This window comes from Macrosteles quadrilineatus, unplaced genomic scaffold, assembly GCF_028750875.1.
Source record: "Macrosteles quadrilineatus isolate MER2022 unplaced genomic scaffold, UCM_ALF_1.0 Scaffold_1__1_contigs__length_201487025, whole genome shotgun sequence".
Classification (NCBI taxonomy): Eukaryota; Metazoa; Arthropoda; class Insecta; order Hemiptera; family Cicadellidae; genus Macrosteles; species Macrosteles quadrilineatus.
The window spans coordinates 15615369-15634797 of record NW_026542594.1 but is presented as its reverse complement, the minus strand read 5'-3'; the positions used below and the strand labels follow the sequence as shown (position 1 = coordinate 15634797).

The following is a 19429-nucleotide window of genomic DNA, read 5'->3' as shown; positions in this document are numbered from 1 at the left end:
GATTATAACGCATCTAAATGTTTCTAACATGGATAAGTAACGTTTTAATACCAAACTAGCTTCTTTTCCCTATCATAATATCAAACTAAATTATTTTCCTATTCATATAGAACATTTGTGTGTGTTATTTTCATAATGCATTTATTCTGAAGTAAACACAAAATACAATAAAATATTTCCTTTAATATATAAATAAAACAGTTCAGTATGTTTTTTATATATTTATGTTATGCAGCTACAATTTATTGATTTTCAAAATACACACACGCACAATATTTAATTTCAATCATATTTGCAGTTTGAGCCGCGCCGACTTGAGATACGTGAGCTTGCCTAATACAAAAGTTTACTTTATTGAAATTATTTCATTCTTTTTAGAGCGTTTGAAGTCGGTTGTATTTTTTTTACAAAAATAAATAATTTTATAATTTTTAGTGACTGTATAATTTTTTATATATTAATTACTTGAGGTTTTTGATAAGCAAAACTGTTTGTAACAATCAAAAGCTCCACAGAACAATCATTATTTTAAAACTGCTTGAGTCACCTGTTCAGGTTACATAATCAATGGGTATGAAAATAAACATTTTAAGATATTCCCTAAGAAAGAGAGAGTTGTCCATTACATTAGGCCTAATGAAAAACTAATTGTCTTTTCTTGATACATTGAAATGTCAGACATCATCGTTTCCTGCAATCGCTGTACTACATTATAAAAAGAAATACAGTAACGTCTCAAGCCTTTTGGAACAATATGAAAGTTATTCCTCAGCTACCAGCAGTAAAAAATCTCTCAAAAGTGGAAAATTGGTCGATAACACGTATAGTACCTTTGGAAAATATTTTATGAAAGATTGGTTCAGCTAAAAGTGGTGTAAGTCATGTAGGGGGTTTTGTTTACTCAAGATATAGCCTAGTCGAAATTGCAAATCATCTTCTTCTAGGACTTTCCGAAGCAGGCATAATAGTATTGATATGTTATAGTAACTGGGTAGAGAATATTAATAAACATTCCACATCTGCAAATGAAATATGTGTATGAACGATTGTTTCAGCTAAAAGTGGTGCAAGCCATGTAGGTGGTTTTGTTTGATCAAGATATAGCCTAGTCGAAATTGCAAATCATCTTCCTCTAGGACTTTCCGAAGCAGGCATAATAGTATTGATATGATAATATAGTAACTGGGTAGAGAATATCAATAAACATTCCACATCTGCAAATGCATGTTTAGTAATTAAAATATTTAACACTTTTAAGACAATTGACGATTATGCAATGTCACACTTCTTAGGTCGTGTAAGGAATAATTGCATTTAATTTATATTTAGACCTGTTTTACGAATGCTTTGGTTATCACAATACACCTTTATTTGTATATATCAAACAGCTATTTACTGAAACATATATGTTTTTTTTTTTAAGTCAGAATATTCAATACTAAAAACAGAATTACTGTATACACAAATCAGATCAAACGTTAAAATACATTTTTTATAGTAACCAAAACAAAATGCATGGCAAGAAATAGTTTATTGATCAATATGAAGCAACTGTTTCATGAAGAATTGTCTCTAGCTTCATTTAAATGGTTTCAACTAACAGCTGTAGGAATGTCATCATTATTTATTGCCTTCTCTGCACAAATGTAAACAATCTGCACAAATGTAAACAAAATAAATGTTGAATATTTAAGGTTTTCAGAATTTTTCACCGAAACAAATACTTAAACATAATATATAAGGTACCAAATAGAAACTCTCCTGGTTATTTTGGTGGTGGAACCACACTGATCGGTAAAAGAATCACAGAGAAATTGGTGAACATACATAGAAAAAAAAAATCGCCACAAACAAATTGAGAACCTCCTCCTTTTGTTGGTAGTTGGGAAGTCAGTTAATAAAATTAAACTGTCATAACCGAACCAAACCAACCAAACTTGCTGATAATGAAAAAATCTTAGACAAAAAGTTTATGCTACTTGCGGGATTCGAACCTGGGACCTTCAGCATGACAGCCCGGCACGCTAACCACTATACCACCGAGGCCAATGGCTAAACTCCGTATTGTTACGGTAATGGTGTTCCCTCAGCTAATAAGAAGCCCACAGCTGTCATCGTAGGCTCATCTATACCTCCCCTGAGTAAATACCCACAATCTATAATCTTATATTATATGTAATATGGTTAGAAGTGAGTAATATTAAAAGTGGATCTGTGTCAAAGAAGAGGGCGTTTTGAAGACAATTCTTGCAGGTTTAAAACTAACAGCTGCAAATGTGTTTGGTTTTTAGTAGCTGAGATTGCATTATTCAAACTTGTAGAAACTTGGTTTAATTTGGAATGAGGAATGAAACAAACAAAATACAAGGTTATTCAGAAAGTAAGGAACGTTTTCAGAACATAATGCACCATTATTTTGTGGAACTTTAATTATAACGTTGTTTTTGTACACTTCATTCACTTATTGAGTTTAAGTTTAAGTATTTGGCTAACAAAACTGTAACGGTTATATTTTTAAGTGTTACTCCTTTATATGTTATTTATAGTTATAGTGTATATTGTGGGGGGTGTGGTCGCTTGGCAGTGAGCACGAAGAAAGGTACTGGAGATTCAATTATACAAAATTATATTTTATATAGATAATAGAATAGAGATATTATAACAAGAACAAAGAGGGGCAAGTACTAAAGTACAAAATATGATTTTTAATCAAGTATAAATGTTTATGTTAATATTCTCAAAATAACAATTAATCCAAAGAGGCAATAGAAATCGGTCTGCATTGTAAATATATATTATTGTATCAAATAATTCTATGTAATAAAATTTATGAATTTATAAATATGAAAAAGTATTTAGGTCTTTAATAGTATTGCAAAATTGTCTGTGCTCTCTAAGTAAAAAAATATCAAGTTAAAAGTAAGAGAGGAGAACGGCCTTACCTTGGCCAGCTGGCGCTGGTTCCAGGGGGAGTGTGTGTTTTTGGTCAAACTCTACCAACGATGGTATTTTACAATTTAGCTACAAAGAGAGAGGGTAAGGCCATGATCAGCAATTTGTTGGATATTGAACTTTCTGAATGCGAGAAGCAGCACAAAACTGCTTACACTCAGCAACCAACTGCTGAAACTGATACTTCTACAATTGTTTGATTGATTGAAAATCATTTACAATATGAATTTTTAAATTTATTATTAAATTAAATTCTTCCCCAAAAATTAAATTCGTCCTACCATCACAAAACCATATTACAGACCACACATCACAAAACTAATGGAATTTTCAACTTGAATACGGTAGACTCCCTCTTATACAGACACTTTTAACCGGACTACACTTGGCAGAAGTGAAGTGACATCTTTATAACCAGACAATTTTCATCAGCCCATCAGTTTAACTGAACTGAGTTGGCAGGAAGTGGGTGCTACTGAAACAAATTTCTTCGTGTGACAGATTTGGAACAAGTGATAACCAATGTGTCCAAATACAATGCTGTCCTAAATTTAAGTAAAATACTTGGATTAGTGTTTGAGATATTCCCTTGGCGTGCACATGTATGGTTAGTCTTTTTCATTTTTCAAAAAAGTTAAAGTTTTTTGTTTTTTTTTCTTGTAAAAAAAAAATCAAACATAAATTTCAAAAGTAATGGTTCTGTAAAAGTACAAATTATTTAAAAATCTATTATATACATCTATTAGACAATTTAATTCCTTACATAGAAATATATACAAACTAAAGAATACTATATTTTACATGAGCTATGTTAAAAAAAACGGAAAAGCGTAAATCGCAAAAATGTGACTTTGCACGCCATTTATTGTAATTTAGAAAAATAATTTTGAAAATTTATAAAAGCTGTTAGAAAGTTACATTTTTTTGTAATCTAATTTTATAATTCAACTTATAAATCATGTAAAGCACATAAACACACATAAAATATATAAATATATACATACAGTGGGCTATATGTTTACAATGTCAAGGTGGCAACAGCAGCTTTGATATAAAATCATGTTAGGCTGAAGCCTAATCTTACTAATATTATAAATCTAAAAGTTTGTGAGTTTGTGTGTGTGTTTGTGTGTGTGTGTGTTGCTCAATCACGCATAAACTACTGGACGGATTGGGCTGAAATTTGGCATGATGGTAGCTCACATTCCCGATTAACATTAAAGCATATTCTTATCTCAAAAATCCTTTCGGGCTCCCCCCCAGTGGCTCAGTAGTTCCCCATGTTAACCTTATGATTTTTCATATTTAAAAGGAATTAATGAATCTAAACAGCTGTTTCAATTAAACAAGTTGGTTCTGTTCTATGATGTTCAATAGCATCAAAGTTACAAGGATTACCAACAGGGGTTATGACAACAGCTAATTTCCAACCAAAAGATGAGTGAGCGTAGCGAACAAACTGCAACCAGGACGTGAATGAGCCATGCGAATACTTATGAAGTTAAACGGGGCAAAGCCCGCGGGTACAGCTAGTGTTAAATAAATAAAATCCAAGAAAGAGACATTCAACTTACTTTCTAAAACTGTTGGAGTGTGTGGTAGTCCTTCATTCAAGGGTACCCGCAATGAGGAACGCCACATTCAGCACACATGTACGGTGTGTCCTTCCTTTTCTGGGGCCTAAGCTGACATAGCAGTAGCGACAAGGTTTCAGCTTTTTTTCAGTTGGTGGGATCGGTGTGAGGAAGTGTCGTTGGGTGAGATTGAGTGGAATCTCGTCTTTTGATGGTCGCCCACCTTGAACATTTGTTCTCATCACTCAGTGATGTTCCAAAATCTGCCTGACGAGCTCCCTGCGATAATCTGATAGCTGCATATTCTTGTTTCTTTTTTGGAATTCATTGTGCAGAATATATGAATTACTGATGGCTACATCCAAGAAGTGGAAAAAAAGTTTCTTGTACCACTTTGTACTCTTTCTTGCAGAACAGTTGAAGGACAGTTGCATATCGCCATTGACTATACACCTCTACTAGATTGAACACTATACGGTAGCTTTGTTAACAATACACTGGTTCTGCGTTAGTGTATGGTCCACGTAGTTATGTTAGATGACGCTAGGCGCTCTTCAAGCGCCTTCAGTTCCCTTAAATAACGTTGGATCGCGCTGTGAGCGCCCGTCGTCTGTCACTGCAGACAACCTCGGCTACGATGCGTATTGCGACTGCGAGCCGCAAGTGCCAAACAGTGACGATTACCTTGTTGATTAGCGCGCAGTAAAAAGTACAAATTGCTGGGTCCCCCATGAGATATTGTGTGATATATAGCTTGCCCACTTTGATTGTGTGTCTTCATATCCATTGGCAAATGTAAGCTGATTTTCATTAAACCAAATTAGATTATAATTTCTAGCAAAATTTTCCAAAACATGGCAAATTGTGAAGTTGTAAATCATAGAACAAAAGTGTACTGTCTGTGTGACTGAGGAATTGATTTTTCGCAGAAGTAGTTTCTAAGTGGAATTAAATATGCACATTAGTCAACAAGAAATTATAATCATCACCTTTTATAAATTACTAGGGGAAACCCGTCGAAATTGACGGTTACTTTCAAGGCTTACGTTAATTCATCTAACTGCGATGAATTGGGTGAAATATACATATTTTGAGCATTTAACATTGTTCAAAGAGTAATAAGTGTAAAAAATTACAATATTGCGTTAGTTGCCAAATTTGGTTGTTCATTCAATGATTAAAATATTTCCTATCCTGTACGTCATCGGAGTTATTATAAGTATGTTATATGGTATCTCTTCCTTTGGTAGAACCTTTAAATAGTATTTAAATCGTATTGGTGGATCTTGTAGTTAAACACTTCCGCGACTTCATCAGTGTTTGAGAAAAAATATATGTTTGTTGAGAAGACACGTTCTAACTTCAAAGGGAGTTATATACGTTACAGTGTAAGTTTGATTTTCCTTCGTCACGTCGCGTCAGTTCATATCGTACTTCTGTGCCAATGAATGAACCCTCTAGCATAGTTTTGAGAAATTGACTATGGGGTTACTGATAAAGCTGGAATTCCTTGACATGGGGGATGTCAGTTAGTTGTCTCGGCCTTATCAATAACATAAAGTTGTCAATACAATCTCTCTACGGAATGTTAGGTGTAGTGGAATACATGAAGTAAAGTTGGCTTTTATTCTTGAACTGTTAGGGGCCTCCTAGTTCATATGATCTTGGCGGCTTCATTGGCAATAAATAATGCAAATGACATAGCAATGGAACATTTCCAAAAAGCAAAAATACTGTAAAATGGCTGTTACGTATATATTGACGTTTACATATTGTTAATCAACGTATATGATAAATACTTTAATCCTTTAATACGTTTTTTATGGCGACCATTCATAGTAGGTGAGCCAAGTATGAATGGAGATGAGTGTAGGATGAGTGGCACGATCTTGAAGTCTTGTTAGTGACTAAGGCCGACATTCCTTGGATACAGCTGTTAACTAATAGCCCATACAGCGAATGGCAACCAAGGGACCTACAGTTTATAGTTGAATTGGAACCAAATTTTTTTTGCATTGGTATTTATGAATTGGTGTAATTATCAGGATAGCACTGCGGGTAGTTGTAGTACTCACTTGTGCGGACGTTAATCCACACCAGGGAGTATCGCATCCACAGTGCATTCCTATAAATATCCACAATTCGTGACCTAGTAGCTGGATTACAGGACGACGCCACCCGTCCCAGTCAAAGGATTATGTGATCTAGTTTAAAAGGAATATGACCTTTCTGTCATGACAGTAGCTGCTTAAATTGTATTTTCTCTTTGTACCATATTTTACAGCCAAAATTTTGTGTTATTTTCAATAATGTTACAAATTTGGTGCGCCAAAGTCCGTAATATAGGCAGGTGCAAATAATTTGTCAAGATAGGTACCATTTTAGGCAATGTTTCTAAGTTTGGATTTTATTAGACACAATAAGAACAGATATTTCTACATAAATATTTGATATTTTGTAGAATAATATGTTAAAATGTAGGCAAAAGTGGCGAAAAAGGCACACACCAACCCGTACAATAGATGTAAGATAGTTCAATAAGAAATAATTTAAGAATTGCTGTGATAAAAGGATTTTCCACTGATTTCGTAATGGAACGTTATATTGCCAAACATGGCATGATAAAGAAGAAAATCAATTTTAAAATCAGAAAATAACATTGCAAATACTTATTTGGTAGAATTCAACTCCCAATAAATATGTGTTGTTTGAAATACAATTTAAAAATGAACAGCTGTTTCATTAAAAAGTATTATTCTCATGGCCAAAATGTAAACAACTCTGTTGAGGGATCTTTTAAGGCTTCTGGGGCAGAGTCCTAAGGGATTTTGCTTAGTTTTTCTTTTGATAACTCATCTACAGACCAAGACCTTTCTTTGGACACCTCTACCAAGTTTCTACGCCCAACCGTTCTCTCAAATTAGTGGGGACAAAGTTTCCAATCAAATATTTAGATTCCCCCATGTTAATCTTATGGGAGAAACGCCAACTTTGATGGCTTGTGGGGCAAAGCCTGAGGATTTTTACTACATGAATTGGTGAAAGGGGGCGTCTACACAAAAAATACTTTATTTTGACACGTCGTTTGTAAAAATCCGTCCATTATTAACGGAGGAGTAGTGTTTTCTAGAAATCGCCTTCACATATTATATAATAATATTATAACGTATAATATTATACGTATTATATATAAGGATAATATTTTTGGTGCTTTAAAATTTAATATTAACTATTATTGTTTTTTGACTGAAATAACTCCTCTACTCTATTAGTATATAATGGATTAAGAAAAATGAACCACAAGAAAATTGAAACACGGTTAAAAAACAACAAAGAATTATCAATAAAGAACATTTTTATTAGAAGAACATTATTTAATAATAAGAATAAATGAACATACATACATAAAAAAACCAATGCACTCAAACATTACTAATCAGCCTTCGGGGATCGCAGGTGAGAAAATATTACATAATATTTTAGTAATTTTTAAACGGTGTGATTTTTAAATGGAAGCATATAACATAAAACTAAATATAGAATCAACTTGACAAATCAAATGTTCATTCTAATGGGTCAGAAAACGTTATGAGATATATTAAAATGTAATATTGAATAAATGCAAACGATGTGGCATTTTATACAGTGTTCAAAAAAGGTGAGACATATTTTACCTACTGATTCCTTTGGGTCAAAATAACGAGAAAATCAAGAATAAATTTTTTTCCAAAACCGCTTCGTGAACCAGATATCCACCATTTTGTATTTTTTACATAAACATTTTTATCATTTAATATATTCAACCGATCTTTATGAAACTTGGTATGTATGTTAAGGTAGAAGAGACCCATGTTAAAAAAAGTTCATCTCAATTCAACCTAAAATTTCAAAATGGCGGCCATTTAAAATGTTTAAACTATAATTACTCGAAATTGGCTGGTTTATGAAAAAATTTCAAAACACTTTTATTTAGCATTTTTAATTATCTATCAAACAATATCATATTCAAAAAGATCACATAATAAATAGCTGAAATATGACGAATTGTAGTTGTAAAATGTGGTAGAATAAGGCAGAAGCTTGACAGGTTTGACCCATTTTACAACAGAAAATCTAAATATTTAAGCTATTTCACATTCGATCTTTTTGAACTTGGTAGGCTAATCTGTAAAATTGAAATTCGCTGAGTCACCAAGTTGTGAATTATCCGATTTTGTTGAAACAAAAATTAAATATAAGCTGGTTTAAACACATTTTACGTGGTAACAAAACAATGAAAATATTACCGTTTACCAGCAACATTTATATAGTTGAAAAATCCTAAAAAGTACCGATTTTTAAGAAACTCTGCACCAACACTGAAGTTTAAAATTTAATTGTAAACAAACCACTGAACGAATCTTTCTGAAATTTGTATGGCTTATTGGTAGGTTTATTGTTAACCTTTCCATGCATTTAAAAATTTTTACTCATAATAGTTTTTATACTGCTGTTATTTTTAAATCGTATGCTAAAATCATTAATAAGATGCTAAAATTTTCGTTCAAAATACCATCGTGTTTGTAGTGACACAAGAAATAACACCAATATTACAGATTTATAAAAATGAATTTATGAAATGATGTAATAATATTTTACAGGGAATAATTCGTTGTACAAGAAATCATTCATGGATATAGGGAATAATTAAGATTCTATAACCATTGCCGTATCAACCTAGGCCCTTATCCTGAGTTTTATGAGGTTTATTTTTTTATTAATTTTTGGGTAAACAGTAATATCATTGACTTTACACCTTTTAATCCCCCTGCCGCAGAAAATCTATAGATTAAGCGAATTTCCATTTGCCTGATTATAATTTCACTAAAATATGCTTTCACAATTTTTACAAGATTTTACAAATTATCATACGCTTACAAAACTTACATAAAAATACACAAATTTGCAAATCTCACAGGAAAAATAATTGATTTTAACATTCAAAGTCATAACAAAATAGTATCAATTTTATAGGTCACGTTATTCCCAGTTCCATATATTTTATACAGTTGTATACATAGATTGCAGAATTAATTGGCAAAAAGGTAATCCAAAATTTAATACTGTAGGTTATTGCGGATCAGCGGTAAATGACTTTTAATGATATTGTTATGGAGAGCATTTTACAATAGATCTAAATGTGTGTTAAAACTTTGGAAATTTCACAATTTTTTTAACGCCGTCACAAGATAGGGACCTTTAATTTGATCTCTCTCCAGTCCCCGTCGTTCTACGACTTCACAGTCGCCCAAAATTTTAACGTAAAGATTCACCTTACGAAATTAAATATGTGGATAGTTTGACTAAGTTACTAAACATAAATTAGTATATAAAAATGAAAAATGGTGGATGCCTACGTTGGTAGGCTTTTATAACTTACATTCTCATTAACTTGGAAGTTTTATTTTGACCCATGGAACAATACCTAGAAGTATTCGTCACCAATTCTGAAAATGAAAGTCTGTACGTTGTCACCAACATACGTACACACTCGAAATCAACACGACACACCGGTCAAAACCAACAAAGACGTGCACAACCGTTACGACCGTCGCCGTGCTCAAACATTTGCGAACTGAAGTTTGGCAACAATACAGCTTTTAACATTTTGGCGTCAAACTAAGGGATGAAGGAGATGGCACAAAAACTTTATGACACGTCACTCACAGGTGCCCAACACCGTCAGGTGACAGACTAATTAAACATCTGCCTATTTAGTCCCCTAGTGCAAATCTGTGGTTTTGACTTATTATAGCTATTTCTCAAGTTCCTCACATAAAAATAAGTATCATAATTTTACTCTGTTGCAATTAATTAGAAATGGCGTCCAAACAAATATTTGAAACACTTGAAACCCATCTTTGATGAAGATTCATTTATACATAAATCATATATTTCAAGGTAATATTAATATTTTACGGTCATATAAAACAAAAAAATGTATATTTTTATGATTTTGCTGATGCACCTTAGCTAAAATATTTACATAGCCAGATCTATGTTACTCGACGTTGAGCCCAGTGTGGATGAGATATTGGAAGTGATGAGTTCAGTTTTATTTACATCACTTCCCCCATCATCGGGCCCGGGCGACTGCCGGCCGAGCTCGTCTCTCATTGTAGTGTGCTAGTAGCTTTCACATTCTCCGCGCGGGGGCAGTACCAGACAGAACACATGTTTCCGTTATACAACGATAGGTTGCGTTGCTACCGCACCGCTATCTGGTTATCTACTAAATGCATTACATGTTCAATCTAGTAGAGGTGTATAGTCAATGATATCGCCAATATCGATAGCCCCCATGTTTTTGTTGTAGTCCACCACTGACAAGGGCTTTTTGATTTCCTCCCCAGTTTCCCAGTTGTTTTTCCCTATGCTAATCATGCCGCTGGTATGCATCGTACATAGCATCCTAACCTCTCTTTTATCTTGTTAACGTAGGTACATCATATTTTCTGTACAATGTACATCTGTTTTACCTACATCTAAGGGGGATAGTTTTTTTGGTAAACCCTGTTGATTGGGATTGACTGTACCACACATGTTTGTGTTGCGCTTCATCAGTTCCTGAGCTAGTGACGGTGAAACGTACCAATTATCTAAAAACAATTTATGCCCCTTATCGAAGTAGGGTTCTGTTAGTGTTAGCACCACTTGCCCAGTCATGCCTACTTTTTCTTTTAATTCTGCAAACTCAAGTTCCGATTCTGATCCTGCGAGGAAGCAGAGAATCTCATCCTTGTCAACAGGTTTCCATGTACTTAGCTCGTCAACAGAAGCATAATTAGGGAGTTTGGTAATTACATCTGTAAAATAAGAATTTGTTTCTGATACTGTTAATACTGTTCTATGAAATGGCGACCATACAAAGTAGGTATTTTAAGCCAAGTATGAATGGAGATGAGTGTAGGATGAGTGGCACGATCTTGTAGTCTTGTTAGTGTATCTAAGGCCGACATTCCTTAGACACAACTGTTAATTAATAGCCCCTACAGCTAATAGCAACTAAGGGACCTACAGTTTATAGTGGAATCTGAACCACATTTTTGCTTTGGTAATTACGAATTGGTCTAATTATCAGGACAGTACTGCGGATAGTCGTAGTACTCACCCGTGCGGATGTTAATCCACACCAGGGAGTATCGCATCCACAGTGCATGCCTATAAATATCCACAATTCGTGACCTCCTAGTAGCTGGATTACAGGACGACGCCACCCGTCCCAGTCTATAAAATATGAGTTATCAGTTCCTAAGCATGTAGTTGTCATCATGTAGGCCTAAATCGTAATCATTGTTACTTACATTAAATACACTATTTACATAATTTGGGTCAAAACAACTCGGGCCAGGAATGGGATCGTCGTAGAGGTTAGTTGAACTCGATGCATCTCCTGCAGGTCCAGGAACACTTGTTGCCGTAGATTGTTGATGAGAGTAAATAAATCCCTCTTCACTGTCACTTTCACCGTCCGATAAATCACTAAAATCATCTTGAGACAAATATTCTGATGTTTCGTTGTCCCGAAGTTTGTTAGATTGCGAATCCATTACACAATGTTTACCAAAACACAAAAAAAACTAACAACTCGCGTACGTATTACAGTACTTGAGTAAAGTGACAGCTGGGAGCGGAACGAAAACGATTCAGAACTAGCAGTGATGCAATAGAACAAAACAAAATATCCCATGATTCCCCTGAACAGATCAATACTAAACACAACGTATTAGTGTAGCAGCTGACAGCAAAAAAGAGGACAAAAATAACAAGTTGACGTCAGCTCGCATATGTGCGGGCGTGGACCGCTGGTGCGACAGTCGTCTGCTCGCATATATGCGAACGTGGACACCAAGAGGTTAATTGTGCTCTAAATTGTAATTTTTGTAAACGTTTATACCACATGTTACAGTATAGTCCGTTACCACATATTGTCCAGTTGTGTGCGTTTGCTTTTCTATTAGATAATGAGTTTTAGGGGACATCATTTTAACCATAAAGCCCACTATACGGGCTGGCCTCGGTCCTGAGAAGTCCAAATAATAGGTAATCTACTGTATAGCAACAATTGGTAGCAACATTTCTGCTGGCGATGACGGCTAGACAGTCATTGAGCCAGGCTAACTTGTCTGTACATCAAAATGTGTGCAACCAGCTTAAAAATGCCTAATGGAGTCAGACGGAAACTTTCCTTGATTTCTGAATAGCCCTTTCATGTATAATAAATTGCAAACTTAGTTATTTCTCCTGATCCTTCTCACATACAGAGTAAATCATGATATACCATCCCCACCTGGAAGCTGTCTGTTCGCTGCCATGCTGGAAGCATGTCCTGCTCCTCATTGAAGATCCTCCGAGATATCCTGAGGTGTTTAGCTAGGCAGTGTGAGTGGAAGTAGTGATAACAAGGGGTCTTGGTGAAGTGATCTCCCTGACGGAATCCGTACAAACAGATGCAGCACTGGCAGCATGGCACGTTACTGGTTGTTAGCTGCTCCTTTACCAGCTGACAATCAACATTTAATATTTAGACAAAAATTATTAAAAATAAAAACCAAAAATAGTTTAGTTCACAAATCGGCTTTACCTGAATGGGAAAGAATCCACCATGGCTCAAGAAAAATATTGAACTAGGTACTTTACACACAAGATTGGTGATTAAAACATTTTAATGCATTTTCAACCAAGGATGGTTTGAGTAAGGGGAAAGGGGGTCCAGTGGTTTAAGGTCAAGATATCTGTTGGCAAATTCTACGTACAAAAAACTAAAAATCTTAAACACACTCGAAACTCACATTTATAATCTCGTAAATGACAGGTTGACTGATGAAGTCCTCACATTTTTCCCTTATCTGGGCCTCAATTGCAGTGAGTACGGAGTCGTCAAGACCCCGTGGGTTGCGCAATGTGACAGTCGGACTGACATCAGGGTAGCGTGATGGCAATGTTACAGAGAGATCTACCCGAACATACTGTTGTTGTGTGTCCAACGCTGTCCAAGGGTAAACTGTAGTCTCTACTGCTACAGCTGTACCTCTGGAAGAGAACAAAGCTAGTGAGGAAATTGACTTGTCATTAAATCCTAGGCCATTGAAGGGCAATAAAGCACATAAAGCCCTGTAGTTGTGTGGAGGCTCACTTAAATAACAAAAAGAATGAACTAATGATAAAATATTGTAAGTATAATATAATAATAATAAAATTCTGTACAAAACTCTGAAAAAAATAGGTAAAAATTGTTCTGTTGGCAAAGTAAAATTTAACATTAAGTTGTTGCGTGTTCGGTCAATACTAGCTATAGTTTCCCAGCTATAACTTTGGCTACTAAAAATCATTAGATAATGAAATAAAAAAGATATTTTTATTATTTGTCACACAAAATTTAATTGAGGAAGTAATTAGCCCGGAAGAGGTAGATTCGGGGAAAATACCACTATCTATTCCCTGAATTGAAATTGGACAAAGTGAAGTTTTTTTCTTATATGAGAATGGAGTTAACCACGTTTAATTACATCCTCAAGAAAATTGAAGTGTTTTAGAGAAGTTTTGGGGGAATAGCATAAGCAACCATCCATGCACCAGAACAAATTTTGGACCAATAATAAAACCTAAAATATACTCAAAGGGAGTTTTAAACACCCTATGTAGCTGATTAATTATGATGCAAATAATATTGTGAGATATATGCAAATGTTTTAATTTTCTGGGTAAATAAAGTAAAAGTATAAGTTTCATCATAGTTAAAACATACTCCCTAAGTAGATTTGTCATCCTTATGTAACAGCTGAAGCCAATTTTATTGTTAGTTCTGTACGTCCAACTGTAGAGGTTGTGTTTTGTTTACAATTTGTTTCTTTTAATTTCAGTAATTTAAAACCTCATTTAACCAAATAAAACGGTATAATCATAAACAATAACTGGTCTCCTAGTTATATAACCAAAGAGTAAACCACAAATCATGAAAATAACCTTAAAATAATAGAAACAAAATTTTGTCTGCCCCAGCGATCGGTGTGAACGTACATGAACTAGACAAAAAAAACTAGCTTCAAAATGTACAATGGGATGAGGAGTCTACTTGTGTTGCTTAGTCTATGGTTTCATCTATAAAAAATCCAACCAGGAAGATCTAAATACTTGAGCTATCAACTCATCGACATCCATATTGCACTGCTAGTAGTTTGTAACTGACTGGTTTGGTCAACAAGCGCCGGAAAACAAGTAAACGTTCTTGGGTGCTTGTCAGAACTTGTAACAAGCGCTTGCTAGCCGGCACAAGCTTTGTCTGTGAACGCACGTCGCACACGCTTGATACTATGTTGACTTTAATCATGCCGGTTCGAGCTTTCAAGCGCTTGCCAACAAGCGCTTGTAACCAGCTTTCTTTGTGAACGCACCCTTAGATTAATATTTTTGAAATCCGCATAAAATTTAAAATATTTATAGGCCTAAAAATTTTATCATTTTATTATATCATTTTATCAAAACTAAACTTTTCTGAGTTTTTAGCGAATTTCCCATATAGGGAATAAACTATTACCGTAGTACTCATGGTAAGACCTGGACCCGGGAACGATTTACTTTTTGGTTTTAAGGTCCCCAGAGGCCAAAAACACCATCCGTTCAATTTTTGGGTACTAAGTTTATTAATGTTTAATCTTTATTTATATATAGTAGCCCTATTTTTCATATATATATATATATGTGTGTGTGTGTGTGTCCGTTAGCACGATAAACTCAAGCAAAAATGATCCGATTCTGATGAAATCTGCATTTATTCAAACGAGTTAGCGAACCAGCAATGATCGGACTATGGGAACGGGGACTTATGGGGAGTTTTATGGGGTAAAAATAGGTTTTTCTCATTTTTTACACTAAAAACACAACATTTTACAACTTCTTTCCAAACCATTTCGTAGAGCTTAAAAGAAAACAAATAATTTAGTATGATGAAGCGTTATTATGTGCCTAACGGTTACAACAAAAATTCCAAAAAAATTTTAAATTTAACATTCCCATGTTATTTTTATGGACAATAAGTCAACTATTGTAGTTTTCATGGTGTTCTGTATGTAATTAGAACAAATAATAAATGTATTTATCAAAGTACAATTTTAACCAACTTTATTCAACACAAATTAAAAACAAAGTGAACAAGTAAACATTATAACCAGCTGATAATAGTTATAAAATAAATAAGCAATAAGTAAAGATAGACATTTAGGATGTAACACCTCCCCTTCTTAGTGAGTTTCATAAGTTAAGTCTATCGACGGGTTTGTGTGTCCGTTTTGATCGTCTCACTGTCATAGCGGAAGCTGGTGCCACTGGAACATCTGATATGTTGTTACTGGTCTCTGGATCATCTGGTATGTTGTGATCATTGGCCTCTGGATCAATGTTGTGATAATTTGTTACGTGGTTTTCGGTTGGTTCCTCTACGACTTCTCCAAAATTTGTTGGTATGAATACTTGATTCTGCTCATTCCTTAATGAAAACTCACACAAGTCCTGCCCTGAGCGTCTAATTTGGTCTTGATGTCGTCTGATTGAGCCACTGCTTGTGGTTATTTCATAATTTCTTGGTCCTTCTTTTTTGTTGATCTTTCCAAACCCCCATTTGTTGCAGGTTCCATAGAGGCGGTAGGCGACAGGGTCTTGAGCTTTAAAGGACCTTTGCCTGTCACGGTCTTGAGCTTTAAAGGACTTTTGTCTGTCACGGTCTTCAGCTTTAAAGGACTTTTGCCTGTCACAGTCTGAGTCAAACTTTCGGTTCATTTTTGTGACAAATCAGGATACAATAAGTCAAGTCTTGATCAAATTTGATGTCCAATGAAGAGATGTGAAGGAGATTGTCCTGTAGTACTATGTGGAGCTCTTCGATAGTCCATTAAATATCCCTGCAATTTTAATTCGATAGAGCCTTCCTCAAAGTGCATAGCTCTGATGGTATCTTTCAAGTCTTGTACATAGCGTTCTACTTGACCATTAGTAGCAGGATGGTAAGGTGCTGATCTCTTGTGTCTAATTCCGTTTGATTTAAGAAATTTTTCAAACTCTAATGAAACAAATTGCCTTCCGTTGTCTGACACTAATATGTTAGGGATTCCAAAGGAGCCGAATAATTTACGCAAAGCCTCAATGGTTTTATGTGAATTTATAGTTGTAAGTGTTTCAATTTCTGGCCATTTACTGTAGGCATCCACAATTAGGAGAAAATAATGACCATAAAATGGTCCAGCAAAATCAACATGAATTCTTTGCATAGGCCTTGAAGGATATTCCCAATGGTGAACTGGTGCTTTGGGTGATTCATGCTGTACTCGTTGACATCCCAAATAATTTAAGGTCATATTCTCAATGTCTGTATCAATTTTAGGCCACCTAACATACAAACGAGCTAGTCCCTTCATGCGAACTATACCCACATGAGCTTCATGAAGTTCTTTCAAAATTCTTGCACAAAGTTGTTTGGGAATCACCACACGATTCCCTTTTTTAATAAGGATCCAAGCTGAATTGACCATTCTTGCTCGTTAGAAGACATCAGGTGATGGATTGGCTCCCCTCTGATTAGTGATTGATAAATATCTCTAAGATCTGGATCAGATTGTGTATTTTTTGCTATTTCTTCAGCTGTGACAGGTAAAGTATAGATTTGTTCTATTTCATGAACATCGGCTGAGTCAATAATACCAGGGGTTTGTGGTCTGTAACTAGGGTGAAATGACGTCCATAAAGGTATGGGTAGAAGTGTTTGATTCCAAAATAAATTGCCAGGACTTCTTTTTGTATGACACTGTACTGTTTTTGTGTTTGTGATAGTGTTTTGGAAGCAAATGCAACAGGTCTTTCGTTTCCATCCGGAAGCACATGAGAAAGAATTGCCGAAATTCCAGATTGGCTAGCATCTGTTGCTAGAATGAGTGGTAAGTGTGGGTCAAAATGGCATAGTATATTCTCTGACATCATTTCCTCTTTCACCAATTGAAAATCATGTTCACATTCTTCAGTCCAATTAAAAAGTACAGTACCTGGGGACCGAGCTTTGCTCGAGAAACTAAACATTAAAGAATAAATAATAATGAATTTAAACTTTAAAATACCTTATGTTACACGCTTTCATGGAACAAATTGTCCTAATAACAACACCGTTATGGTGTATATGGCATAATTAATGAAAATATTGATTGACATCAAATCAAGAGTTAAGTATTTATTTTATCTATACAAAAGACACTTTAGGATTGGATAATGAGTAGTTTTAACCTTGAAGAATCTTTTGCAGCCCTTGATTGGGGTTTCCATTGACAAATATTTCCTGGATATTTAGTTTTTGTTTTGCTTGGTTTAGTTGTATTACTTAGGCCAGGGCCGGTTCTAGGAATTTTTCAGAGTTAAGCGAACACCCGAATCAGCGCCACTTAGAATCCCCCCCCCCAAACCCATGAACATAACTTAACCGTATTTGTGAATTTTTTCCCAATAATTTTGGGAAGAATTTTTTTTATAAGTTTAGGTAGAAGAATACTAACTTGCAATAAAAGGCTGTTTATTATTCGCAGAAATGTGACATTTATACACTTTTACTCATCATATAAACTATAGCAAAACCAAGGACACACTAAAAAAACAGGCCGTTATGTAATGCTCGTCAAGCATGACGTCACGATAGAAGACGGCAATGACGTAATGTTTGCCGTTTGTGATCAGCTGCTTGTTTTAATCTTTCCTTGGAAAATAAATAAATAAATACCTACGTCATTGCTGTCTTCTATCGTGACTTCTTTGGGCTGACTGGACTCGCCACCTTCATAATAAACTACAAGTTACATAGATTTGCATTGGGCGATCATCTGATTTACTAATAATATTAGTTTGTACTTTATTATGAAATGGGGAAGACTACCTCCGGTACCGCCTCATCATTTACGACACTACAGAAGGCTCCAGGACGATGGATGTAACTTCTGGTGCTGCTCAAGGATCCATACTGGGCCCGGACCTCTGGAACGTCGCCTACGACAGCCTCTTGAGATCCGAGATGCATGAGGAAACTGTCCTAGTTGGGTATGCAGATGACGTTGCGGCTTTAATAGCTGCACGTAGCATTGAGCTTGCCCAGCTGAAACTAAATCGAGTCATGCGAACCATTAACGCATGGATGGCAGAACATGGTCTCTCGCTCGCTCTGAGCAAAACTGAGATTGTGATTCTGACTAAAAAGAGGATTGACACCATCGTGCCTTTGATGGTGGGGAACGTGGAAGTCCAAACCACTCGTGCCGCAAAGTACCTTGGGGTCATGGTGGACAGCAAGCTCAGCTGGCGAGACCAGATCACCCGTACGGCGGACAAGGCCACTAAAATGGTTTCTTCCCTTAGTCGGTTAATGGCCAATGTCGGAGGTCCGCGGTCCAGCCGCAGAAGGCTGTTGATGTCTGCGGTCCAGTCCGTGCTCCTGTACGGTGCGGAAGTCTGGGCAGATGCTCTCAATAAGGAGATTTATAGGATGCGGCTCGCCCGAGTGCAGCGTCAGGCAGCACTAAGGGTAGCATCTGCCTATCGCACAGTGTCCGAACCCGCCATCCTGGTGGTTGCTGGAGTCATCCCCGTCAAACTTTTGGTGGCGGAGAGGAAGGCAATTTATCAGCGCCATGGGGAGGACCAGGCAAGAATTGAGGAACGCACCCGGACCTTCCAGCTGTGGCAGGAGAGCTGGGAACAGGAGACAAGGGGGCTCTGGACCAGGCGACTGATAAAACAGGTCCAACCTTGGGTTAATCGGCGGTGCGGAGAGGTGAACTTCTACCTCACCCAATTTCTGACGGGTCACGGCTTTTTCCGGTCGTACTTGTTCAGGATGG

General features: G+C 35.8%; 1 protein-coding gene across 2 annotated transcripts in view; it reads right to left on the bottom strand.

Annotated features, from left to right (window-relative positions):
* The window catches only part of LOC129004289 (E3 ubiquitin-protein ligase RNF25), a 62257-nt gene that overhangs the window by 3874 nt on the left and 38954 nt on the right, over positions 1-19429 (bottom strand). For both annotated transcript variants that reach the window (XM_054432819.1, XM_054432827.1), the window contains exons 3-4: positions 13358-13598; positions 12856-13068 (exon numbers count right to left, since the gene is read on the bottom strand). In XM_054432819.1, the coding sequence (XP_054288794.1) occupies positions 12856-13068; positions 13358-13598 (454 nt within the window). The remainder of the gene's footprint in view (positions 1-12855; positions 13069-13357; positions 13599-19429) is intronic.